We start from the raw sequence: 22,837 nt of genomic DNA, 5'->3' as shown, positions 1-22,837 counted from the left end.
TTGGCTAAACAATTTTTCGACCGCGGTACCGCGTGACACCCTGTGTATTTGTTATAAGGATTGTTATACGGATGTACATATTTCTTTGAGTAAGTTTGTGCAAAAAATCGAATCAGAATAATTTACCTAACGGGGGCGACGTTACAGACTATACTAATAAGTAGTTGAAACGGTCAAAATAAAGAAACGCACACTCATCAAAAATGCACTGGAGATTCTCGTATAATCAACATTTACTGAATCGATCCAGTAAGAGTCAACTCCAACTAGTAAAAGTTGATTTAAATTTTTAAAATCAACTTTTACTGCTCGTTTCAGTTGGAGTTGACTCCAACTAGTTGACTCTAACTGAGAATCAACTTGAACTGTAACATATACACATTTTAAATTATGATTCGGGAGTACTCCTAGTAGCATTTAACTTGTCTTGGTTTGTTTATTTCTACTGCATCTTGATTGTAAATTTAGTATAGGTATCTACAGTTTAGTATATACATCAACTATATAATTTAGTATATAATTTAAATTGTTAAATTATGCTCTAACGTTCTTACGTTGTTCTTAATATTATATTCTATCATAACAATTATTGATTCATGTACACTTGATAATATGAAATAGTTCCTTTATTTATACGTCACTAGAGTTGTTTTGTCTGTCGACATCATTAATTATTACATGCGTGTACGTATCTTCTAATTGATTTACGTATCGTTAATATTGAATATTTAAACAATAATTTATACCTAATATCTACTGTCTTCATTAGCAATGATACACTCTGTATTACTATATTCGGAATTGACCTTAAACCTTAAAGGAAGCACATCCTTTTAAGGAGTAACTAAATTTACATTATTGATATTACATGTAGCCGGTAAGTACTTAAAACTTAAGTTATCTAATCAATAAACGAATGTCAATCGATCTGTGGTTTGTGTTTACTCCAATTTATTGTATAAAGAGGTAAATTCTCAGTACAAAATGACACTTGATGGGCATGAACATACATAGTTGTTATTTCTCTGTCAAATATGAGGTATATCCTCTCGCGAGGAGTGTATTACCGCGCTGTAGCTAGTGACAAGAGTAGTATTTCTGGTAAACATGGATAATCACGCTTACCACCCTGATGAAAATCAACCGGAAAATCGGGGAAACATTCAAAATGCCGGTAACGGAAGACCATTTACAGTTGAAAGTAAGTTGAATCAAAGTTTATTAGTTTTAAGCATAAAGTTAGTGTTGACCTAATAACTTATTTAATTTTACTTCACAGAAAAAAATAAAAATTTAAAATTCCTAAAGTATTTTATAATATAAATATTTTATAATAAAAGTATTTTAATAAACTTTAGTTTTGATTCTGTTTTATAACTTTTTATATTTTTCATTTAATTTTAGTTATATTTAAAAATATTTAACTCATGTTCATTTTTCTTACATAATATGTGGTCTTTAGTATCTAATATTAAAATTTAATTCAGTTTTTGTAAATTTTTCAGGTTTTCATTTCATAACTCAAAACTTATTTTCTTTGTGAAATTGCATTTAATTCCTTTGAGTTTAATTATTAGGTATCTCTTTTTTTGCCTTTATTTTTCTTTTCCCTTTGGTAGTTTTTATTATATCGAAAGCTGAATCCCTATAGAATAGTGTTTTTGGTTTACTTTAAGTTAAATATTTAATTTCTTTATTTGAAATATACGTAATATAATATATCGTATAGTCCTAGGTACATTAACTTAATAGTTATAATAATCCTATTCTTACTTTGAACAATAAGCTCGGAATTTGATATCTTAATATTTGCTTGTTTATATTTCCTACATTTTAGTCTCTATACCTACCCAATTTTTTTCTAAATGATTAAATTCTGCCAGTTTCATTAATTTCTAATATCCAGTACTTATTTTTTAGTAGGTATTCAGTGTCTCTCGTTACTGTAGATGACTTCCTTCTCTTTTTATTTGGTGTTTATTTTATGTTACAAAGCATCAATCCTTATATCTGTTGTTTTTTTAATATTATTGTCTCTATATTAAATAAATTAGGATGCATTTTTCTCGAATATTTAATATATTTTAAGAGCGTAGGTGCAAAATTTCGAACCAATTCTTTTTAAATGCATTTATTTTTTTCGAATCCTGAAAAAAACTAATAAATATTTATAAAAAAAATTCAATTAAAACGCAGAACGATTACATTACCGAGGGCCAAAAATCCCTTAGATTAAATAGAAAGTTTCTTTTAAATGAGATATTTAAACTAAAAATCACATTTTCTCTTCTTTATCACCCCTGTAACTTATTCAAATAAACATTATAGAGGTTTTCAGGGACTTTCGGCCGTCGGTAATAATGTAATATTGCATTCTGCGTTTAAATTTTTCAAAAATACTTATTGGTTTTCTCAAGATTCGAAAAAAATGAATGCGTTTAAAAAGCATTGGCCGAAATTTTGCGCTTACGCTCTTAAGATAAGTTTTTATTCATTATGTTGCCAATCGTTTATCTTCTTTTATTAATGAAGATTTTATGTATACCGATTATACTAAAATCTAAATGTAGCATTCTCGTATGTACGTAATTTAAAATCTAAGGAGTATTACTCCAGGGAAATAAGGTTTTTGTCGGGACACTTGAGCAGCCAGGTTGCAAATGGGTTTTTGGGGTACTATATACCTAATACATTATACATACAAAAATGCCCGTCACAGTTCGGACGAGAATTTTAGTTATTAACCAATAAGGGTCAAAAATGGCAGTTTTTTCGTTTAAATCGCTACTGGTAAAAATAGGATAAATAAATATCTTATTTATAGTATTCTTCTTTAAGTAGATGAGCCAATGTTTAAAACGGCAGTTTTTTAATTTTGGTCCGATCATTTGTTGCTCCGAAAATTGCAAAATAAAACTAAAATTTCGAAAATAAAAAATTTGCTATAACTTTCGCGAAAGTGACTTTACGACTTTTATATTTCACAAAAAGTTGAGTCGAAGAGTCCGTATACTGGACAAAAAATTTTAAGACGATTCGTCAATTGTTTAAATTTTATTCAATTTGTTTTTCCCAAAGAGCTTTTTTTGTAATGTTATTGTTCAGAAAATAATAATTATATAGAAATTCTGTGAAAACCACATAAAAGAACAATAGTCTTGTTTTCAAATTATTGAAGAAAATCATTAAAAAGTAATTTTTGTCACTAAGAAAACATTTTACTAACGTAGAGTCATTTTTGGCTTGAAAACAATTGGAATAGCTTTGTTAATATTGACTGTAGACTAAATTTACCTTGGAATTTCAAAAGCTGGTATTTTTACACAAATTTTCAAAAAAAAAACTTTTCGCCTATGTTAATTACGGTCAAAGTTAGCCACTTTTACTATTTAATTCACAGTTACTTCAATATAGATAACATTCTCCTGTAACAGTGTTAGTTACCATACTACTCCGAAACGGCTTGGCCGATTTTTATGAAATTTTACAAGTATATCCTATGGGACTGAGAATAGGTTTTAATCTATTTTTCATACCCATAAGTTATAAGGGGGGTTGCCCCCCTGACATTTTTAAAATTTTTTTGGACAAAATTGTCTATCTCAATTTTATATGATGTAGGATTAAAAAATACATACAACCCTTAATTTACACTTTTCCATCACCAACCCCTATTTGTTAATACCCATCTATATATTTACATCTATAAAATTCTCCTGTCACAGTTTTAGTTGTCATACGCCTCCGAGACCGCTTGACCGATTTTTATGAAATTATATATGTATATTCGGTAGGTCTTAGAATCGGTCGTAATCTATTTTTTATATCCCTGAGTGATAAGGGGAACTCCCCCTAACATTTTGAAATGTTCGGTGGGGATTTACGTACATAACGTACTCTACAAGACTACGAGTACATAGAATTTAAAAAAATTATGATCAAAATCCATCAACAAGCTCTGGAGATATTAATCGCAGCATATGTTTGAAAGATCAGTTTCATTTTTTGAGTGCACGGATTTTAATAATTCATTTCCACCGACCACAAATCGATTTCGTTAGAACGTTATTTTTAAAGCTTTATTAACAGCTCTGTTGAAGTTTAAAGTTTACTCAAACTTTTACACATAAACTATATACCTCCAACTTCGAAATGGCGCTAGCTGGGTTGCTTAAAATTGTTGTAAACAAAGTAGCTGTCAATTAAATAAAAAAAGTGGCTAACTTTGACTGTAATTAACCTAGGCAAAAAGTGTTTTTTTGAAAATTCGTATAAAAATACCAGCTTTTCAAATCCTAAAGTAGTTTTAATCTAAAGTCAACATTAACAAAGTTATTCAAATTGTTTATGAACTAAAAATGACCCTACTTTAGTAAAATGTTTTCGGAAAAATAAAAATGACTTTTTAATGATTTTTGTAAAATACTTTGAAAACATGACTTTTTTTCTTTCATGTGGTTTTCACAGAATTGCTATTACATTACTATTTTTTGAACAACAATATTGCGAAAAAAGCTCATTTTGATAAACAAATTGAATAAAATTTAAACTAATTAACGAATCGTCTTAAAAAATTTTGTGCATTATATGGACGGTTTGTCTCAACTTTTTGTGCAATATAAAAGTCTTAAGGTTATTTTCACAAAAGTTATAGCAGTTTTTTCATTTTCGAAATTTTAGTCTTATTTTGCAATTTCTGAAGCAACAAATGATCGAACCGAAATTCAAAAACAGCCATTTTAAATCTTGGCTTTTCGACTAAAAGAATAATAGTAATAATAAGATATTTAATAACCCTATTGTTACCTGTAGCGATTTAAACGAAAAAACTGCCATGTTTGACCCTTAATTGTTAATAACTAAAATTCTCGTCCGAACTGTGACGGGCATTTTTGTATTTATAATGTATTAGGTATATAGTACCCAAAAAACCCATTTGCAACCTGGCTGCTCAAGTGTCCCGAACATGGTATATTTTTGCCCTATTTCCCTGGAGTATATCGTATATTATGATAGATTGTATATTATATAAAACTAACCCGTACTAGACATACAGCTCTAATGTTTTCGCTGTGTGGTTTTATATTTTTTATATATAGTCCAAGTAATGAATCTTTTCACCTCACAATTTTTACAGAATGGATCGATTTGCTTGAAAATTTGAGAATAAGTAGTGGATAGTCCAAGGATCAAAATCTATGTATATGATGCCGAAAGGCGCTTTTCGCAAATTAATAGTTTTCACGAGATATACTCATTCACGATTCACTCAATTTTTGCCGTAGAAAAAATTTTTTCAAACCAAATTCTTGGGAATTAAATAACCTACAATTTCATATTTAAATATTTTTTTGTATATCTGATGCTAATCTTTCCATTCTGAAGAAAAGCATTTTTTATTAAACTACAAAAATTTCGTATTCAGTTTTAATTCCAGTTTTTTTTTAAAACTAATCATTCTAAGCCAGTAAAACTTCTAGAATATATTACTAATACATAAATAAAGAAGAATGAATAAGGTCAATGACTAAAAACACCGATAACTTACATTATTATGCTTCCAATTGGATTTCTCCTTTTTTTTCAAAAAAATATCGTGATTTTTTAACCGTAACTTTTTTATCTTTTATCTTAGAAAGTTTGGTAAAAAATAATTTTGTACGTTTTATAAGATCTATAAGCCTATTAATAATAAATCTTTTTAAAATCCTCAGTCGCAAAAAGAGGTGACTTTGAAAGGATTGGTAAATGTGGTTTTTGCATGTTAATACAAGATTTAATTGCCAATAATAGCTCACTTAATCTCACTAGGCTACTTTTCTAGACATTAGTAAACATTTATATTTAATTTTAGTTCATTCCGGGATTATTTTATCGATGGTATGGTATGTTCAAGGTATCCTAAGTATTCTATACACTCTAAATACCTTACGTAACTTCTCGTTTGGAGCCCAAGCCTCATACATATAAGAGAACATAGAAAATATAACATCGAAAAGCCCTTACTCCTTACTGCACATGAATTTTCATATAACAGAGCTCATGCGACTATGTACTTTTAACTTTCTTGCTATTCTCTATTTCAATTTTGATTTCCTCGTACTGATCTCCTTCTTGGCCATTATCTCGCAATTGCTGGCTACAGTATCTATTAAAATGTTTAAAGTTTCTTTAACGGTTCTCTAACGGTAGGCGGCCGCAGATTGAGGGAGTAAAAAATATATACTTACTTGGGAACGATAATCACAGAAAATAACGATTATACTGAAGAAATAAGAGTGAGAATTGAAAAAGCACGTGAAAACTTTGTGAAAATGAAAAAGATTTTATGCAGCAAAGATCTGCAATTGGCGCTCAGAATAAGGCTAATTAAATGTTATGTGGGTACATAGTAGCGTTACCAGGTGTCCCGATTTGCGCGGGATGTCCTAATTTTCAGGGGTCTGGGGACGCGTAACGATTTGTACCTGATCGAGACACTAAATGTCCCGATTTTCAGCCACGAAAATCAATTTCAGGAGGACTTGCAGTGAATTTTATAACTATGTTATAAAAACAAGGCACTCCTAAAAGCGGCAAAATCGAATGAAAAATAGAATTTTAATAAAAAATAAATAATTTACTTAATCTACGATTTTTTTTTGTAATTTCGTCTGAATATTATTATTATGTAGGATTAAATACAGATTATAGAAACACCTTGTAGTCCAGTAAATGAACGGGAAATACGGCGATACCGTGTAATTTTCAGGATCAACTCCGAATTGCATGAAAATTTGGACGGCTTGTGCCGTTGGTTGCTTTTACTCGGAGGGTGACAGTCACCCCTAGTTGGGGGTGAAAAACCACGCTTTTAAAATAAGTCCGGAGATGGATAAATTGACTAATTCTAAGCAATTTTAGTTCTATAGGATTTTAACTTATTACTTACTTAACCCTTAAATGCATCGTGTTGCCGTTCGGCAACATAGGTAAACGATTGAATGAAATGTCTATTCTGATTCGAATTTGAAGTAACTGTATAGCGTTGCCTTTAGTCTACATAGTGGTAATATTAAATAGTTTGGCACTTTTTGTACAGATGTCATAAACATGCACTTCGACCCATTGAATTGTTTGGCAGCCAACCTGTAACGTCGTGTATTATTTGACGAAGTTTGTGAGTCTTATCTAGTTAGAATATTAGTGATTTATTATTGAAAAAATATCCTAGTTAGTAGGTAAGGTATATACTTTTTACTTTTATTATGCTCCCTTGTTGTTTTTCCCGCATTCATGAGAAAAATGAAAAACATTCTTTGTTGCCGTTTTGCTACAGTGCGCACTCAAGAATCCCTGACACAAAATATTTACATCTGATTCTTTATTACAGAATACATCGTCAGAATTATTTGTCGGAAAAGGATCTTCAGGAATATTGGGCAAATTTCACTGGCCTGAGTAGTGAAGATGAAAGTGATTTCTCCGACACAGATAGTATTGCAGACCCTGAATTTGGACCTAACTATGGCGACGAATCTGATGAAGAAACGTGCAATGGGGCTAAAGATATGGCAGAGGAGATAGACAGAACAGAAAATATGGAAATGCTAGAAAGTGAGCAAATCATCCACGAGAATGAAAGCTTGCCATCTACCGATCTTGGAGCATCCGGTAATGTAGTTGTTCGTTTGGCTCGCATTATTCCATAGCATCAAAATTTCCGTCTTTATCATGATAATTATTATACAGGTGTACCGCTGCTTGTATATAAAGCCAAAAGGGGAATATTATCATTGGGAACAGTTCAAAGGCAACGGATACCATATTGCAAATTACCAACACATACGGATATGAAGAATTTCCTCGTGGTGATAGTCATGAATATACTGCTACGGATGAAGGCGTAGATATCTCATCTACAATATAGAAAGTCGTCTTGCTTTCCACTTTTGCAGGTATATCTCCTATATACAAAATATAACGCTTTCATAAGACTGCGAAAAATCTACCGAAGTAGACTGTCCCTTTGTAATTAAAGAATATAACCACCATATGGGAGGGGTTGATCTCATGGACAGTCATATTGGAAGATAAAAAATTTCTATAAAAAGTAGGAAATGGTACCTCCGGCTATTTTATCACTTACTTGATTTAACAGTTGCCAATAAGAGCGACGGTTGCTAAGAACCCACAGGCAAAGCTTTTAACACAAGCGACTTTTCGCACAGAACTTGCAGAGTGTCTGTACAAGATGAGGAAACCACAGCAAAAAGAGGGAGACCAAATACATTGGAAGCTGACATCCAAGAAAAGAAAAAGAGAAGACCAGCTCAGTACGTTCCCCCAAAGATATTAGTAGGGACCAATATGGACACTGGCCGACTATAGAAGATAACAAACAACGGTGTAAATATCCCAATTGTAAGGGATACAAACAAAATGTCAGAAATGTGGTGTGGCACTGAGTTTCAATAAAAATAATATTTGTTTTTATAATCTTCATGTAAATTAACAATGTAGATTTTATATCCTAACTTGACCTTGTATGCACAATGTAGAATTTTGGCAACAAACTTGTTATTGTCAAAAACAAGTGTTTAAAATTAAACTTCATTTTTTCTATTATTTTTTCAATATTACTAAGCTTCCGCTAAAGGCCTTTTTTGATATTTGACATCAATAAAAAAAATCATGCATTTAAGGGTTAATACTTTTCGAGTTATTTGCGATTGAAAATGTGTATTTTTCGACAAAAAAAAATCACGCTTTCAGGCGATTTTCACAAATAACTCAAAAAGTAAGTATTTGATCGAAAAAAATATTCTTAGCAAAAATGTAGCACAATATAAAAAAATGAAAAAAAAAATGGTGAATTCGTAAAGTCTATAGACTCAGCAAAAGCAAATTTGTAGCTCATGGAAAATACGTTATTATTCGTCAAATTTCAAATCAAATATTTCAACGTGAAATAACCAAGAAATGAAGCACTTTTCGGAAAAAACCAATTATCACTTTTTTAATAAAGCTTTATTTTTATGTTTTAAAAAAGTTTCTAGCATCAAAACTAAGCGAGTTATGATCAAAATCAAGTTGACTCCTTTTTTTGTTAAAAAATCGTGAAAATCTCCCTTGACTTAGCACCCCAAATGAAATTAATCGTTACCGCTTTACAAACAATTTACTTTAGTTATGTATTTTTTACATGATTGAAAGGGCCTAAACGAGTCACTAATCTCGAGTGTATGCAAAATATGAACAGCCATATCTTAACCAATTTTTGTCTTACAGAAAAACAAAATGTATCTATCATATTTATAAAAGCAAAACCCACCTACTTTTTACTCCTTGAGATTTTTAGTATCACTAATACTTTTTAAGTTATTTTGAAAAAAGGACATTTTCCAATATTTTAGGAATTTTTTTTACTATAAAACCAATTTTTTTCATAACGAAGCACTCCCAACCGGTTAACCTTACAGATCGTATAAACAATACACCATGTAAAGTAAATGGTAAAGCGGTAACGATTAATTTTATTTACGGTGCTAAATAAGGGGAGATTTTCACGATTTTTTTACCAAAAAAAGGAGCCAACTTTATTTTGAGCGTTACTCGCTTAGTTTTAATGCTAGAGACTTTTATATAAAACAAAAATTAAAGATTTTTTAAACCTTTAAAAAATTTTAATAGGTTTTGCCCGAAAATTGCTTAATTTTTTGGTTATTTCAAGTTGAAAAATTCGATTTGGAATTTGACGAATAAGAATGTATTTTTGATGTGCTACAACTTTGCTTTTACTGGTTTTATAGACTTTCTGAACATACAATTTTTTGACTTATCGACTTAGTTTAAAAATTATATAGAACAAAAGTTTATAGGGTTAGTCTGTTGATCCATTTTGGGACTTACTTTAAACGCGCGTTTTTTTACTCCCGAGAAGGGGTAACTGTAAGTGTCACCCCCCAAGTAAAAGCAACCAACGGTACAAGTTCAACTTTGAAATAGACAGTAAGTAGAACCTAAAACCAGATTTTTATGCAATTCGGAGTCGACTCTGAAAATGACACTCCAAAACGGTCATTTACTGGGCTATTGTTGTTTATTTGTCCCGATCTACAACCCTAAATCCCGATTTGTTTTTGCTTATGTACCGATTAAAAACAAATCGGACCTGGCAACACTAGTACACAGTGTGCTTTACTATAGAGCATTATACTATGGACATTACCGAAATGCAATAAATCGACTTAACGCGTTTGAAATGTGGACATTTAGAAAAGTGTTAAGGATTTCATGGATAGATAGAGTCACGAATATAGAATTAGATGTTAAGGAGAATAAGCAGGGAGAGAGAGAGAGGGAAATTGAAAACACAGTAAAAGAAAGCAAATTGCAATATCTCGGATATGTGATGGGGGCCAAAGATATAACATCTTGAGACTCATAATTCAAGAAAAAATAGAGGGTAGGAGAAGCGTAGGAAGGATACGCTTTTTCTGGTTGACGAACCTGAGAGAATGGTTTGGTTGCAGTTCAAGGCAACTGTACAAAGCAGCTGCCTCGAAGGTCAGAATAGCCATGATGATTGCCAACCTTCGTCGCCGAGATGGCACTTAAAGAAGAAGATGGATTTTTTAAAAAGTAAATAATGACTCCATAAAAAATAAAGCTCTTAATAACAATTAATGTGAGAGCGCAGAATTCTGTCTTCCCTTCACAAAGAATTTACGCCAAATTCTTTGTGAAATTAGTACCCTGCCCTATGCAAACGTTTGCCGTTTGTAATTACATAGGTTTTTATTATATTCTTCTTTAAGTTCCATCTTAAGTCAAATACAGTCATCCAAAAAACAGCTCCTGAAAATTGCTATTTAAATAGTGAAATAATATATTTTGAGCTTGTAAACCTCGATCTATTACATCCTTAATAGTTTTTTATTGCCAGTGACCAAGAAAAACCTAGAAGTTAATTGTATTTGAATCTATTTTACCCCATTTGGGGTTTCCGTTTGGAGACGTCAATTAGAAGCGACAAAGTGTTCAATTATTAAAAACTTTAAAATTTAATATGGACTATGCAGGGAGACCTCCAGATAAACCTCCAGATATTAACAGGATGGATCAAGATAATAATTCTACAGACAATATAAGAGAACATTTCCTATATCAGAGCAGTGACGTAGGACCTTTCCATGTATATATAGAAAATAATACTCCGAACTTTAAAGGTCAGCTTAATGCTATCAAAATTGGCGACATTATACTCTCTAATTTTTCGAATTTAGATAACAAAATTACTAGTATTGACTCAATAGGCAAGAATAGAATTAGAATTAAATTTAAAGATTATTAATCAACCAATTTTTTAATCAATCAAAAAGCTTGCTCATTGTTTACAAACAACAATTTAGATGTTTACGTTCCGAAGTTTATACTCCATAGACACGGTATAATTAGGGACATAGATATAGAATTTTCAGAAGAATATATCAAAAATAAAATTAAGCAATATGACATGCACTGTAAGTTCGAAGTAGTTTCGGTTAGAAGAATAAATAGAAAGGCAGAGAAACGTATCGAAGATAAAACAATAAGAGACAAAGTTCCAACAAAATCATGTATTGTTAATTTTAAAGCACAAACTCTTCCTAAATATATCACAATTAATAAAGTGATTAAAGACGTCGAACCCTATGTTCAAAAAGTTCTATTATGTTTCCCTTGGCTCCGTTTTGGACACCTTGGATTTAATTGTAAAGCACGTCCCAGGTGCAACAAATGTCATGATTTCCATAATACAAAAGATTGTACAGTAAATGAATATACTCCAACTTGTTTCAGCTGTCAAGGTAATCATTTGACTACACACCTAAGTTCATGTCCTGAATTTTCTAGACAGAAACAAATTAAGAATACGATGTCATCATTAAATCTAAATTTCTTTGATGCATGTAAATAAATTCCGAAAGTTTCATATGCCAATATTGCTGCCAGAAATAGTAGTTCTTCCTTGCCAACCAATTCTAATCAGAATGAGCAATCTTATCAAGTAATTCCAAATCAATCAGCTTCATCCGCAAAGAAATTCTCCTCACAAATGTTCTTCAGCAGTAATAACCCAGAAAAAATAAATTTTAAGCGACACCGGCCAAGTTCTCCCAATCCTTTGGAATCAGCTAGAAAAGAAATACTTTCTCAAGAAAATATTCCTAGACAAAAAGGTGGTATTTATAATACGTCTAAATATACAGAGCATACAAATACAACAAACTTGCAAACACAAGGAGTACCATCACAATTAAATAATGTAATTTTAGAGTTGGTTCTTAATATAATTAGTTCATTAAAACTCACTGAAAATTTAGACAAATCAAAAACAGAGATTACACAACATATTAATAAATACTTAAGTACGGCAGCGATCTCACAAGAAGACTTACTATTTCAAACATAATGTCAGACACAACTAACCCTATAAACTTTTTACAATGGAACTGTAGCTCAGCAGTTTCTAATAAACCAAATTTAGAAGCCTTACTTATTCAAAAATATGTATATGTGGCCATGTTATCAGAAACATGGTTTAAACCAGAAAAATTTTATAACTTCTCAGGATATAATTGTTTTAGATCTGATCGCCCTGATGGGTACGGAGGCACAGCAATTTTAATTAAAAATAAAATAATTACAGAAGAGATAAATTTATTGGATAATTATAATTTTACTTATAATTGCATAGCTGTTAAACTTTCGTGTATCAAGAAACCTATACATATAATATACGTATATAAATAACCAGGTATTAGAGTAACGGTTGAAGAATGGGTCAATTTTTTTCAACACATTCCTTCTCCATTCATCATTGGTGGAGACTTCAACGCTCACAACATGGCATGGGGTTGCGAGAATAATGATACTCACGGTAAAGTTTTATTAGAGGCGATAGAACAATGTAATCTATTATAATATATAATATATTCAATATTATATATATTCAAGTATAATTATACTTAAATGATGGTTCTCCAACTCTTGCACTAACTTCCAGCCCATCAGCAATCGATATAACAATATGTACCCAGGACATTGTATCTAAATTAACTTGGTCTGTTATTCAAGATCCACATGGTTCTGATCATCTACCCTTGATCATCGCCTTGGAAAACTCGGAACAAGCAATACAACATGGTGACAATACACACAAAAGATGGAATTTACATAAAGCAGATTGGAATTTGTATTCATCGAACTTTTATTCGGGAAAACAACCACAAACTTATGAAGAATTAGTTACCGAAATAAACCGATGCGCAACCATCTCAATTCCAAAATCATACAACAACAACAAATATCCTACAAACAAGCTACCAAAACCATGGTGGGATAATAACTGCGAATCAGCTGCAAATAACCGCAAAACAGCATATAGACGTTATAAAACAAATCCTAATCTTCACAATCTTTATTGAATACAAAAAATTAGATGCCTTAGCAAAGAAAACTTTTAAAATTAGAAAAAAACAAACTTGGATAAATTACTGCGAAAGCTTAAACTCCAACACTCCAATCAGCGACGTCTGGAAGAAAGTAAATCGCTACAAACACCGAAAGCAGTCAAATCAACTTCCGATAAACACCGAAGCTGCATGGATAGAAGAGTTCCATTTCAAGATTTCACCTCCTTAGGTTCCAAGTCAAATAAATGAAGCTACAGTTACCGTACCCAGAGAAAACTTCAATCTAGAGAAACCATTTGAATTATGGGAATTAAATCATGGACTCAAGCAAAATAATAGTTCATCTCCAGGGATGGACTGTATATCATATTCTATGCTATATTTTCTACCTACAGAATACAAACTATTATTACTACAAATTTTTAACACTATATGGCAAAACAAAAATTTAATTCCCAAAGCATGGAAGGACTATATTGTATTACCTATAAAAAAACTAGGAAAGCCAGATAACACCCTATATCTTTAAGTTCCTGTATACTAAAAACTCTAGAGAGATTAATCAAAAATCGGCTTGAATACTGGCTTGAATCCGAAGATATCCTTCCCAAATCTCAGTACGGCTTTCGAAAATCCAGGTCTACACAAGATGCTCTCACTTCCCTAGTCTCTTCTTTACAGGTCAATTTTACAAATCAGGCGTCGACAGCTGCAGCATTTATAGATGTAACTTCAGCGTTTGATAACATCAATTTAGACATTCTTTATAAAAATTAGTAGATCTTGGAATGCCAGTTAAAATTTCAAATTTCATTGTATCCCTGTACAAGAATAGATGGACTTACTTAAAAATAAACGAGAACCTTTTACCACCAAGGTTAAGGAGTATAGGTATACCACAGGGTAGTATTTTAAGTCCACTTCTTTCTTCATTGTACAATATAGATTTAGAACGCATAGTACCTCCACACTCTAATATTTTAAAATTTGCAGATGATGTTGTGTTGTACACCTCCCATTCTCCTCTAGACATTTGTAGACGTCAACTTGAATTTACATTAGATTGTGTAAAAAATGATTACCATTCTCTAGGTTTATCCATATCAACGACAAAGACTGAAATTTGTTTTTTCTCCAAAAAACGCCAAATTCCTCAAGGCACCTTCAAATTAGGTAGAATAGAATTTCCGATAAAAAATTGTGTTAAATATCTTGGGACGTATTTGGATCGTAAATTGTTATGGAAGGATCAAATTCATTATATTATAAAGAAATCAGAAAATTCTATGAATATCCTTAGAGCTTTTTGTAGAACCGGTTGGGGAGCTGACCCGAATATTGCATTGCTATTCTATCGCTCAATGATTCGACCAATTTTCGAATATAGTTGTCATTTATATGGGTCTGCGTCAACAGGATATCTTAATAAAGTTGAAATCCAAAGGAATAAATGTTTGAGACTCTGTCTCGGTTACTTAAAATCTACTCCTATTACTATTATTGAGATTGAAGCTAAGGAACCACCACTTACTCTACGTAGACAGTTTTGTACAGATAAGTTTGTAGCTAGAGCTATTTCAAAAAACGTCAGCTACTTGAGGACTATTCGTAACTTGAATATATTAGATTTAAGCCACAAATATTGGTGTACTAAAAAAACCCCCATATACGTTGAAAGCTATAGGAAATTGACAATGTATGAACACCAAATATACAAAAATAAAATACCTCCAATTTACACTAAACCTCCTGAAACTCTCTTTTCCAAGATAATACAAACAAATTACATGGATTCAAACCTTCCAGGCAGTATTATCAACAAAATAATTAAAGACAAGTGGCCTATGTTTCAATATATTTTTACTGACGGCTCCAAAATTCAAAATAGAACCGGAAGTGCAATATATCACTGGAATTCTGAATACAAAGAATCATGCCGATTGCCTAATATATACTGCCGAATTATCAGCTTTATTACTTGCGCTAAAATATATAGCCTCTGTTGGTATGGACAATTATATCATTTTCACCGATTGTAGAAGTATTGTGGACAAACTCACTTCTATCCAATCGACAAAAAGTCTAAACCACATTGAGATAGAAATTAAGAGTCTATATTATGATATTACTTCCTCGGGCAGTTCAATTATTATTTGTTGGGTTAGAGGACATTCTGGAATATTTGGAAATGAAGAAGTCGACAAATTAGCTAAATCTGCAGCTTTAACCAAACGAAACATAAACAACATACTTCTACCAGTAACCGATATAGATAATATCAGTAAAAACCATTGCAAACAAAATTGGCAACGTGTATATAACCAAAGTACAACGGGAATAAATTTTAGAAATTGCCAACCACTAATTCCAAATGAGAGATGGTTTAAACAAGAATCAAATAGGCTATTTATAAAAACAATAAACAGAATGAGGTCAAATCACGCACTAACCCCAGCATACAAACACAGCATAGGTATCAGTGATAACCCATATTGCGCCTGTGGTGGAATGGGAGATCTACAGCACCTCATATTGGAGTGTGGACAGTACAGACAAAATATTAAAGTGATGTATGAAAAGTTAATTGATCTAAATTGTCCTTTACCTGTCAATTTAAACGAAATTCTTCTTCCAAAAAATAAGCAGACGTTAAAATGTCTTTACGAATATGTAACGTCCTGTAAATTTAAATTTTAAATAGGCTTAGATAATAAAATTAGAAATTGTAAAAATATCACACAAAATTGAAAAATGTATCCATTAATATATTATAACACCCTGTAAATTTAGATAATAGGTAGGCTTAGATATTAACTTAAAATTGTTATTGTAATACCATACAAAAGAAAACAAATAGTCTGGCTAATTGACTATGTCAAAGCCATTAATAAAAAAAAAAAAAAGTTCCATCTTCTATCGAAGGTTGGAAATCACCATGGCAATGCGGACTCTGTTGAATGCCGCTTTAAATAGTTCTGCACTACTGCATTCGAACCATCCCCTTAAGTTCTTAAGCCAGGATGCTTTTCGTCTTCCCACATTTCGCTTTTCTCGGATTTTGCCCCGCATAATAAGTTGTAATAATGAGTATTTTTGCCCTCTCATCACATGTCCCAAGTACTCAAGTTTGCGTCTTTTGATAGTTAGTATTATTTCCGGTTTATTTCCTATCCCTCTAGTTACTTCCACGTTTGACATTCTTTGAATCCATGATATTCATAGGATTCTTCTGTAACACCAAAATTCAAAGGCGGCCAACTTATTCAGGTGGACTTGTTTTAATGTCCACGCTTCCAAGCCATAAAGAAGAGTAGAGAACACGTACACCGAAGCATCCTTAGACGTAGTTCTAAGCTTATATTCCGACAACAAAGAAACTTTTTAAGTTTAATGAATGATGCACGTTTTTATTATACGAGCATATATTTTTGTCATCTACTTCAGATTCTGAGAGTATGAATTTTATGTTGCCTTTGTTAAATTCTTGTTAGCAATATGTTTGTAGACGCAACAATGCTTTGTTCGTGCAATGAGTTTTTCGTTCTCTAAACGTTTAAGCATTTCTTGTTGTGTAATCCGGGTCAATTGTTTCAATAGTGGTATGCAATCTAGTTCCTGGATAAACATAATATTATAATAGTCCAAGTAATGAAGCTTAAAATAGTACAAAACCTCGCAATTCTTACAGAATGGATCGATTTGCTCGAAAATTTGAGAATAAGTAGTGGATAGTCTAAGGATCAAAATCTATATGATACCGAAAGGCGCTTTTACCATGGGGGTGGTTGCCACCCCATCTCGGGGGGTGTAAATTTTTGTTCGTAAAACATTCATTCTAAGCAAAAACCGTTCTATACATTTTTTTGATAAAATTATTAGTTTTCGATTTACTCTCTAGCGAAAGTGTTAGTTTTATATCGAAAAAATCAATGTTTTTAATAAGTTTTCTGGTAATAACTCCAAAAGTTTTCGTTTTAAAAAACAACTTTACTTAACAAAAATGTACCTTTCGAAAAAATAAACCAAATCGATTTTTTAAAATTTTCTTTAAGACCAATAGTAATCGAGGTATACTTTATTATAATATGTTAGCTCTTCGTCAAATGCTAAATATTACAGTTTCAAAGTCAAAAGACGGGAAAACTATGCATTTTTCAAGGATAACTTGTTTGAACTAATTTAAACTATATAAAAATATCTACCTCAAGAAATATAAAAAAAGTATCTAGCTCAAAAATTAAGTTACTTGTGTGTAATGAAAAGAATGTCAGTCCCTATTTTTTTTCATCGAAAAAGTGATCGAAAGCAACCCACTAATCACCATCCTAATTAAAATTAGTCATTGACCTTATTTGATCTTCTTTATTTATGTATTATTAATAAGTTCTAGAAGTTTGACCGGCTTAGAGTGATTAGTTAAAAAAAAAATGAAGTTACAAGCGAATAACGAATTTTTGTAGTTTTGAACAAAATGGCCTTTCCTTCAGAATAGAAAGATTGGCGTGAGCGGTACGAAAAAATGTTTAAATATGAAATTGTAGCTTACTTAATTTTCAAGAACCTAATTTGCAAAAATTTTTCTGCGGCAAAAATTGAGTGAGCTATTGACAATTAAATCTTGTATTAACATGCAAAAACCACCTTTACCATCCCTTTCAAAGTCACCTCTTTTTGTGACTGAGGATTTTAAAAAGATTTAATATTAATAACCTTATAGATCTTGTAAAAACCTACAACATTCTTTTTTACCAAACTTTCTATCGTAAAAAATAAAAAGTTACGGTTAAAAATCAATATATTCTTTTGAAAAAAAAGGAGAAATCCAATTGGAAGCATAATAATGTAAGTTAGGGGTGTTTTTAGTCATTGTACTTATTCATTCTTCTTTATTTATGTATTAGTAATAGATTCTAGAAGTTTGACTGGCTTAGAATGATTAGTTTTAAAAAAACTGGAGTTAAAAGCGAATAAGGAATTTTTGTAGTTTAATAAAAAATGCCATTTTCTTCAGAATAGAAAGATTAGCATCAGAGATACAAAAAAATGTTTAAATATGAAATTGTAGGTTATTTCATATCCAAGAATTTGGTTTGAAAAAATTTTTTCTACGGCAGAAATTGAGTGAATCGTAAATGAGTATATCGAAAAATATTGATTTTTTTTAATATAAAACTAACACTTTCGATAGCGAATAAATCGCAAACTATTAATTTTAATCAAAAAAAATGTATAGATCATTTTTTGCTTAGAATGAACGTTTTTATCAACTTGTATGGTCAAAATGTAATAAAAAATTTCCACCCTCGAGATAGGGCGGCAACCACCCCCATGGTAAAAGCGCCTTTCGGCATCATATAGATTTTGATCCTTGGACTATCCACTATTTGTTCTCAAATTTTCAAGCAAATCGATCCATTCTGTAAAAATTGCGAGGTGAAAAGCTTCATTACTTGGACTAATAATAATATTCATATCTTTTATACCTCTGCTTATTTTTAGTTATTTTTCATTGATGTACCTACTTGTTTTTCTTGATTCTGAATTGCACGGAAATTCTAGGGCGTTTTTTTTTCATTTTCTTATGTTAATGGAAGTCATTATTTGTCTTTTATAAATATTTAATTTCATTATATTTTTCTTATAACCATATATCCTTGCATCCTTTAATCTATTTAGTGTTAATTTGAGTTTGCATGAATTTTGTGAGATTTTAATTCTTTTCTGCTCGTCTCTTTTTCATTAGTTGCAACAGTTTGTCCTTCATCTGCACTTAGTTTTTGTTATTATATTTGGTTTTAATTTATCATTGGTAGCAGTAACCAAGACATTTTTAATACTGGTCCACATTTTTCTCATTTTCTCGTTAGGCTCAAGTTTTTTTGCTTTCTGTATACTTAGGTCTTCAAGCATTTGCATTGTTTGCTCTTTTATGTTGTTTCTTTTTCCATATTCTCTTTAACTGCAGTTTAATTTTTATCAAAAACAGTATAGGTATGGTCTGAATGTATTTCGGCTCTTGGATTTATTTTCAAGGACTTCAATGGATTTTTAAACCACGTTATTTTACCACAGAAGGGAACTGGATCAGATATTCCCTATTATTTCGTATCTCTAGCGCAGAAACAGACGAGCCACTCTGCGGCGCTACTGAGTGGAGCCACAAAGTGGCTTAGGCAGGCGATTTTGTAGCGCCAATGATTTTGTAAATGGACGCCACTAGCAGCGAGGATCGGCGACAGTGGCTAGCCACTTTAGCTCGTCTAGAATAGCACGTTTAATTTATATAAAAATTTAGGGCAAAACCAGACGGATCACTCTGCAGCGCTACTCTGTGGATCCACAGAACAGCTTCCGATGTGACGTGGACGTTGCACCCCAGATGAGCGACTGTGACCGGCCCACAGCACACCCCCACATAGCAATGCAAGTTCCGTGTTAACGAGTGAAACGACGATTGTCGCATCAGCCAGTGGTCGGGAGCGTAACTATATGCCATATGGCGGTAAATTCAAAAGACCTGTAAAATTAACTGGGATTGAGAACTCATAAGGATAATCAATATAACCTTAAAATAACAAAAGAAAACAAAATCCTTATCCTATACGATAATATTTATATCGTTGATTGATAAAAATATACCTGTATGTATTTATCAATCAACGTTTACCATTCGTATACTATTTGGATTTTCTTGTGTTATTTTGAGGTTACATTTATTTTCCATTACATTAAAATGCCAAAGTGGTTAAAAAATTAAAGAATAAAACATAGAATACAATCTTTATTTATAAAAATGTTTATATGTATGTTCATAAAATGTTTGTTATCAATTATCAATGTAAAAACTTAAAACAAAACTACCCTATTATACATAATATACAGTGAGCACGTAAAGGTTGGAATAAATTCATTTTCTCAAGAGCGGACGATTTTGGAAAAAAATCCCGAAACAGGTCAATTTTTATTTTTAAATTACGACTTTTTGGCATATATATCATACTAGTGGCGTCACCCGTCTGGGCGTGATGACGTCATCGATGATTTTTTTAAATGAGAATAGGGGTGGTATGATAGCTCATTTGAAAGGTAATTCAATTCTTTATTCAGTAATATAAACATTAACATAATTATTTATAAAGGGTGCCTAAAAAATTTTTTTTTTAATTAAATTTATTGACAAAAAGAAGGTGTGTAATTTATTTAATTCAAAATACATTTTACTGCTATCAGAAAACAGAAAAAAATGTTTTTTGGCAAATAAATGTTGTTTTTTGCTTAAATTCAATATTAAAGCAGCCACCCACCAGCCTCGTGACAATTTGAACCAATTTAAGCCAATATCAATGATTATTTTTCAAATATTCATTTTTTTCTGTTTTCTGAGAGCAGTAAAATGTATTTTGAATTAAATAAATTACATATATTCTTCTTTTTATGTCAATAAATTCTGAGAGCAGTAAAATGTATTTTGAATTAAATAAATTACATATATTCTTCTTTTTATGTCAATAAATTTAATCAAAAAAAATTTTTTTTGGACACCCTGTATAAATAATTATGTTAATGTTTATATTACTGAATAGAGAATTAAATTATATTTCAAATGAGCTATCACACGACCACTATTCTCATTTAAAAAAATCATCGATGACGTCATCACGCCCAGATGGGTGACGTCACTAGTATGATATATATGCCAAAAAGTCGTAATTTAAAAATAAAAATTGACCTGTTTCGGGATTCTTTTCCAAAATCGTCCATTCTCGAGAAAATGAATTTATTCCAACCTTTACGTTCTCACTGTATATTTACACAATATTATTTATTCATCAGTTTAAACCACACCAAAATTGTATATATTTGGAATAAAACACAACTACTGTAATTCACTTTACACTTTTTGTTATTGGATGCACTATTTAAACGCTATTTATTAAAAAATAAAACAAATAAATATGGCGTCGTATTTTTCTCAAGGAAATGAAAACACAACGAAACGGAAGTGACAGTGGTGACAGAACGAGCGAAGGAACAACATGCACGTGCAGAAATCTGCAGAAATGAGACTAGTATCGCCATCCCGTGCCAGGGAGCGAACTAGCAAACGTGCGTTGACCTTGAATATCCCTGTTACATTGCTATGTGGGGTTCTGCTGTGGACCGGCCACAGTGGCTTGCATAAGAACCCACGGTAAACTACTTTTGTGGATTCACAGAGTGGCCGGTCATCGGAAGCTACGTTGTGGTGCCACAGAGTAGTGCTGCAGTGGTTCGTCTGTTTCTGGGGCTAGACCTAGTTCCGACTCCTAACTCACTGCGCTTCTGCATACTTTCAATCTTGAAGGTTTGACTAGCAACACAGGTGCGCAGTAGAACAGTTGCTGCTGGCTTAACCTCGTAAATTCGTTTAAATATGTTCTCTCTTGAAGCTATTGGAACTACTGAGATCATTGGAAGACCTAAAATACTAATAGATCTAAATAATAAAAGTGCCACTTTTAAGAGTTTGCATGACATCATTTTGTATAAGCTCTTTTATAGCTTAATAATAGTTACCACACTTTTTTAATCTTTAGTTTCCAGGTTAAAAAAAACTTACAATTGACCTCTTAAACTTTTGTTTTAATAATTCATTGTTTTAAGGAAGTATTAAAAACTTGAAGTTACTTAAAAGTATTTTTCTAGTGCAATCAATAAATAAATAATTGATATTTTAATATCAAACGTCCTGATGACAGCATTTACCAGCAGTTACCTAATCCTATTAGGTTAGGAAAATAAATTTTTCTCAGGATTTTTAAATCATTCATACTAGTCCAGGGCTCATCTGTTTTGAGATGGGCGTTGAGAGGTGACTCAAATTTTTTTGCAGAAATTGCTTGAAAATAACTCAAATAATAATATGTGAGTTATCCTCCCACTCAAAATGGTCCGGAACATTGTTTAAATAATCACAATGTCAAAATATGAAGGAAAAATTCGATTTTTTTATTGGTTTTTTGATTATAACTTTAAAACTGTTAATTTCTGAGAAAAGTTATACTGACATAAAAGTTGCGTAATTAAATTTCCTACAATATAGAATTGGTTAAAAATTTAAAAAATAGTCACCCTTGTTGCAAAATAGCAATACTTGCGAAAAAAACCATACCAAAACAAGTATTCGCATTTTACGTTTTTCAACCATTTATGCTACACTTAGGACCTTCATATTTTAACCAGAAAAACTTTATGATATCGTAAAACAACACTGTAAATTTCATTAAGATCGGATTAATAGATTTTGCAAAATAAATTTTGCAATCCAGCTTTCGCAAAAAAAATTCATTTTTTAAAAATGTTGCAGGACTGAAAATACAGCAAATAGTAAGTTGAATTTTTTTTTCTTATAGAGGTGT

The 22,837-nt window shown here is 31.4% G+C and overlaps 1 protein-coding gene across 4 annotated transcripts in view; it reads left to right on the top strand.

Moving 5' to 3' along the window:
- Positions 1-769: 769 nt before the first annotated feature.
- Positions 770-22,837, top strand: part of LOC126884493 (neprilysin-1) — a 162,128-nt gene continuing 140,060 nt past the window's right edge. For 3 of the 4 annotated variants that reach the window (XM_050650429.1, XM_050650427.1, XM_050650426.1), the window contains exon 1: positions 907-1,201. In XM_050650429.1, the coding sequence (XP_050506386.1) occupies positions 1,108-1,201 (94 nt within the window). In that variant the 5' untranslated portion in view covers positions 907-1,107. Of the gene's footprint in view, positions 878-906; positions 1,202-22,837 lie in introns of those variants that run through there. The other variant, XM_050650428.1, reaches the window with a different exon arrangement.

The sequence above is a fragment of the Diabrotica virgifera genome, chromosome 5 (assembly GCF_917563875.1).
Source record: "Diabrotica virgifera virgifera chromosome 5, PGI_DIABVI_V3a".
Classification (NCBI taxonomy): Eukaryota; Metazoa; Arthropoda; class Insecta; order Coleoptera; family Chrysomelidae; genus Diabrotica; species Diabrotica virgifera.
The sequence above is the reverse complement of the archived record's forward strand: the minus strand, read 5'-3'. Positions and strand labels throughout refer to the sequence as shown.